This window comes from Rattus rattus, chromosome 1, assembly GCF_011064425.1.
Source record: "Rattus rattus isolate New Zealand chromosome 1, Rrattus_CSIRO_v1, whole genome shotgun sequence".
In the NCBI taxonomy this organism is placed as follows: domain Eukaryota; kingdom Metazoa; phylum Chordata; class Mammalia; order Rodentia; family Muridae; genus Rattus; species Rattus rattus.
Genome location: NC_046154.1, coordinates 65,589,549 through 65,595,064, shown reverse-complemented (window position 1 = coordinate 65,595,064; position 5,516 = coordinate 65,589,549). Strand labels below are relative to the sequence as shown.

The 5,516-nt window shown below is 51.4% G+C and overlaps 1 protein-coding gene across 1 annotated transcript; it reads right to left on the bottom strand.

Annotated features, from left to right (window-relative positions):
- Positions 1-798: 798 nt before the first annotated feature.
- On the bottom strand, positions 799-1,379 carry LOC116893597 (interferon alpha-C-like). The gene is given in 2 exon segments (XM_032895338.1): positions 799-1,244; positions 1,247-1,379. Coding segments are annotated over 2 exon segments (579 nt in total).
- Between the last annotated feature and the right edge of the window lie 4,137 nt (positions 1,380-5,516).

Below are 5,516 nucleotides of genomic sequence, written 5' to 3'. Positions count from 1 at the left end.
AGTTCACTGGGAGCTCTAAACACACCGATAAGGTCCAAGTCCAAGATCCAATGTGTCCCCTCTAAGAGGACAGGATGGTCCTTCATTCTCCACCTGCTGACCTTTGTCCTTTTCCTGGGTTAACTCAGAGTTTTTCCTGCTTCTCAGGAGGCAGACAGAGGAGGGAACTCCCCATCTCTCATTATAGCCTCAGGGGCCTCCCTGCTCACCAGGTTTCCACTGTCAGGCTGGACACAGCAAAGGTGTCCTTACTCTCACAACACTAGCACTAAGAGTATAGCCAACGGACAGGTCTGGTGGTGTCTGGGACACTGTAAGCCCTATGTTCTGTTGAGCTGGGCTGACCCCTGCCTTCGTTGTCAGGTACAAATCGTCAGCAGGAAGCCGCGTGCCTGCAAGCTGACCGGGACCTGAGGGCGTTATGTATTTCCGACTGGAGGTACACATATCCCTGGTGTCAGAGGTGCGAACCAGTGGGCATGATCTGGGAGACACACTACAGAAGTTCTTACTGCAAGAATCACCATTTTCCAACTCCCATGGCACATGGACACCTCCCACCTGCAACTAAAACTTGTCGAGATAAACTGAAATCATCAATTTATTTAGAGACCAACTGAAATGCAAAACCTTCTCTTTTTCTTCAAACATTCAGAGTGTGTGGTATACAATATGATTGGTGCTGGGCCAGCCGGGTAAGGCATCAAGGATCGCGGTTCTTTTTCGATGTAGACAAACTTCATCCGTTGCTGATTCTGAATCTGAGTGTCGGCTCTGAGTTGAGAAAGCAGCCTGGGGTCATGAGAGCAGAGTTGTCTGCAGGGAACTTCTCCTCTTCCTGGGGCTCCTTCTCCCTGACAGTGGGAATGTGGAAAGGGCCCCTTGCATTTCTACTCGGATGATCTCCCAGGCGCAAGGCTTGTGGGTCTTCACCTTCAGATAGTGGAAGATTCCTAGGAAGTAGGTGCGGATGGCCAGGGCAAAGGGCAGTGGACAGGACTGGTCCTGCTCTCTTGTCCTGTCTAGCACTTTCAGCTCTCTGGACAGGCTGTGTAGCAGTCGCCCAAGCGCCCTCTCTGACCAGGCATCTCTGCTGGTTTCAGTGCCAAAGAGGTCGAGGGTCAGCCTGAGCACCTGCGAGTAGCAACTGGTGGCTTCTTTCAGCTTCACCTGAGTGATGGGTCCTTTCTTCCAGGGACATCGGAAATGGGTTCTGTCCCGCAGGCACTGGTGGCCCGGTACTCTTTCAGCTCCCCAAAGAAGCGCGCACTTTCGCGGCGCAGCAGGGGCAGGCTCCCAGATGCACCCCAATCAAGTGAGCTGGCCTGGCTGCAGCTCAGCATCGCCCCTCCCACCAGGAATAGATGCACAGGCTGCATTCTGGAGCGTTACGATTGCGAGCTCGCCTGCAGAGGGCGAACGAGAGCAAGGCGACCTTTCCATTGAGCTGGAGTTTGTGCTGCTTTAATAGTTCACTGGTAGCTCTTGTGCTTTGGCTGACTGTGCTGGGAGGAAGGCTCCTTCTGAGTCTGAGAGCGCCAGAGAGCGCGGCCGCCTGAGCACAGCAGGGCCCAGCGGACGCTGTTCGCCCAGTCCGCGCGCCACGCCGGACAGAGGTTGAGGGTCTCCTGCCCCTCCCGGCCCCTTCATCAACCGGGTTGTAGGATTTCGGCCGATCGATCGCGGCCTGAAAATTGAACAGACGGAATTTGTTGGCCAGAGGACCGATTTGGGGGGCAACTGTGAAGGCCGAAGCACAGAGCGCACCGTTTGCCTTTGATTTGCTTTTCCTTGGTTTCTTTTCGTTTGGTTTGCTGTGCATCTCGGTTTGTTTGGGTCGACAGACTCTACCAGCTCTCAGCCAGGAGCAGAGAAAGAGGAAGTGGAGTTGGCAATGAGGAGAGCTGGTCCCCAACAGGAAGAGGGTTCCAGAGAGGCTACAGTATGATCTTCTTGCCCCTCTCCTCTCAGAGCTCTGCTGACCTCAGTGCCCAGTTGGACCTCAACCGGGAAGTTGGCTCTCCTCCTCGCCCCTCCTGGGCAGGACCCTCCCCGTTTCCTTTGCTGGAACCTCACCCTCCCCCAAAAGCATTTTCTGGCTGATGGCTTCCTGTCAGCCCCAAAGTGCTTCAGTGAAATGTGCCTGCCTGTCTCTGCTCCTTGTGAGATCTACTCTCCCTCTGTGAGTAAACACAAGTTTTCTCTCCAGTTGTGAATTCGTTTGCTGTCTTCCTCTTTTCAGCTTCCTTGGGTATTTCTTTGACTAGACAGTGTGGGTTTTGAGAGGTTTGCTTTTATTATCCACTACCACAGGCCCACCCAATCCCAGGCAGTCTATGTAATTCAATGTCATTCATTTTTCCCTTGGAGACCAAAGAAAGATGGCTAAATGTGTTGGTCTTGTTTGGGGGGTTGATCTTTTGAATTGCGTTGTCATGATGAAATATTTGCCCCCAAGCCAGGCTTGGTACCGAAAACAAGGGAATCTGCACCTACAGTGAGACCTAACTTCTTGATTTAGTGCTATTGGTTAACTGCAGTTGTTGCCCACAGCCAACAGCCGGACAGAAGAGCCACAGGTCGGGTGTGGGGTCCAGGAGACAGAGCCAGGTGGAGAGAGATGATTTCACGGGCAATAATCATAGAATAAAGGCCACGGAGGCTGGCAGATAGGAGTTAAGAGCAGCTCAGAGTGAAGGAGAACTGCACATTAGAGCGTGGGATTATTGGCTGGAAATACGGATAATAAGACAGAGGTTAGATATCTGAACAGATCTGGTGCTGCTAAAGGCTTTGATAAACTAAAGGTCTCCTGTGACTTTTCTTGGGATGGAATCATCAAAGGAGGACAGAAGCTCCCAAATGGTATTGAATATTTTTCCGTGTCTGCTCTGAGTGGAGGCTGGCAGCAAGCTATCCAGTCAGCTGAGACTCCTGCATGGGGCTTCTTCCCTTCATGGACCTACTTTTCCCAGGCACCGGGAAGGAAGGAAGGGACTCAGGAGCAGAGTAGAGAGGTCTTTGGGGGCTGTTCACCCCGTTTGAGGGAAAAAGTGGATTTTCATTGAGGGCTCTCCCCTCCCACCATGCAATAAAATGCACAAAGGCAGGTCAGACTTCTTATTCCTGGATCAGTGTCTTGAATTCCTACCTCGTAGAAAAAGACAGAAACCGGTGTCTAAGCGATAAGAAGTATAACCCGTAGAACTCTGAAGGTGTTTTCACAGAAAGCCACATTTTCAAACAGCTGCAGCACATGCCCAAGTCCAACAAGCCAATAAAACCTGACAGGATAGCTTTGATTCATTAGTTCATCCAGAAAACTCTTAAGAGCAGCACTCAGTGCTTTTTCTTGGAATCATTCACAACGCGCCTACTGTCAAGGGAGATTCTTGAAAGGTGAAAAGAGGGAAAAAGAAAGATAGGAATGTCTCTCTCCCTCTCTCTCTCTCCCCTCACCTCTCTCTCTCCCTCTCTCTCTCTCTCTCTCTCTCTCTCTCTCTCTCTCTCTCTCTCTCTCTCTCTCTCTCTCTCTCTCTCTGTCTCTTTCCTCTTCAATGCAGAGCCATGCTATTCAGTGCTAACTCTGAATGTCTATGTCTGCTTGCGTTCAGGCAGAAAGCATGCTGTCCTGTCAGTAGAGATTCCTGCAGGGAGCAGCCTCTCATCGGGCATTCTAGTCCAAGCACTGGGAACTCAGAGAGGGCCATTCCATTTGTGCAATGATCTCGCAGGAGCAAGGTCTGTATCCTCAGCAGTAAAATGTGCAAGTGGCCTTGGCCAAAGTTGGTGGACAGGACAGGCCCTGCTCTGTTAACCCTCCATGGCTTCCGGGATATTCATACAAAGACCAGTGAAAAGTGCCTCTCTGACCAAGCTGTCCTGCTGGTCTCTGGGGGAGGAAGAAGAGGATCTGCCTGGGCATCTGCATGTAGCAATGGGTTGCTTCTTTAGGCTTCCTCTGAATGATAGGTCCTTTCTTCCAGGGACTTCTGAAACCGGTTCTGTCCTTCAGGCACTGGTGACCTGGCAGACTTTTCAGCTCACCTAAGAAGCGCGCATTTTCACAGCTCCAAGATGCAAGTCAATCAATTCAGCTGGCTGTGCTGCAGTTCGGCACCGGCCCCCCTCCCACCAGGAATAGATGCACAGGCAGCATGCTGAAGCGTGACGATTGCAGAACTCGCCAGCACAGGGCTCTCCAGTGCAAACCCACCTTCCCTCCTCGCCTGGAGTTTGTGCTCCTCTAATAATTCACTGACAAATACGAAGCTGGTGCTGTCAGCCAGCCATCAACTGAGCTCAGGGACTCAAGGGAGGAGTTAGGAAAAGGACTGAAGGAGCTGAAGGTGTTCACAACCCCATGGGAAGAACAAGGGCCCTAGGGACAACACCATCAACTAAAAAAGTACACATGGGGCACCTGTGGCTCCAGATGCATAGCGGAGGGGACGGCATTATTCATCATTGGGAGGAAAGGCTGTTTGTCCAGTGAAGGCTTGAAGCCTCAGTAGAGGGGAGTGCCAGGGCAGTGAGGGGGGAAGTGTGTGAGTGGGTGGGTGGGTGGGGAGCACCATCATAGAAGAAGGAAAGATGCTATGGGACAGGGGAGTTGCAGAAGGGAAGCAGGGAGAGGAGAGAACATTTGAAATGGAAATAAATATAATATCCAGGAAGAAAGAGAGAAAAGATATTCAAACGCCAGGAAAAGGAAATTAGTTCACTGGGAGCTCTAAACACACCGATAAGGTCCAAGTCCAAGATCCAATGTGTCCCCTCTAAGAGGACAGGATGGTCCTTCACTCTCCACCTGCTGACCTTTGTCCTTTTCCTGGGTTAACTCAGAGTTTTTCCTGCTTCTCAGGAGGCAGACAGAGGAGGGAACTCCCCATCTCTCATTAGAGCCTCAGGGGCCTCCCTGCTCACCAGGTTTCCACTGTCAGGCTGGACACAGCACTGGTGTCTGTACTCTCACAACACTAGCACTAAGAGCATAGCCAACGGACAGGTCTGGTGGTGTCTGGGACACTGTAAGCTCTATGTTCTGCTGAGCTGGGCTGACCCCTGCCTTCGTTGTCAGGTACAAATCGGGCAGCAGGAAGCCGTGTGCCTGCAAGCTGACCGGGACCTGAGGGCGTTATGTATTTCCGACTGAGGTACACATATCCCTGGTGTCAGAGGTGCGAACCAGTGGGCATGATCTGGGAGACACACTACAGAAGTTCTTACTGCAAGAATCACCATTTTCCAACTCCCATGGCACATGGACACCTCCCACCTGCGATTAAAACTTGTCGAGATAAACTGGAAATCATCAATTTATTTAGAGACCAACTGAAATGCAAAACCTTCTCTTTTTCTTCAAACATTCAGAGGTGTGGTGTACAATATGATTGGTGCTGGGCCAGCCGGTAAGACATCAAGGATCGCGGTTCTTTTTCGATGTAGACAAATTTCATCCGGTGCTGAATCCGAATCTGAGTGTCGGCTCTGAGTTGGGAGAAAGCAGCCTGGGG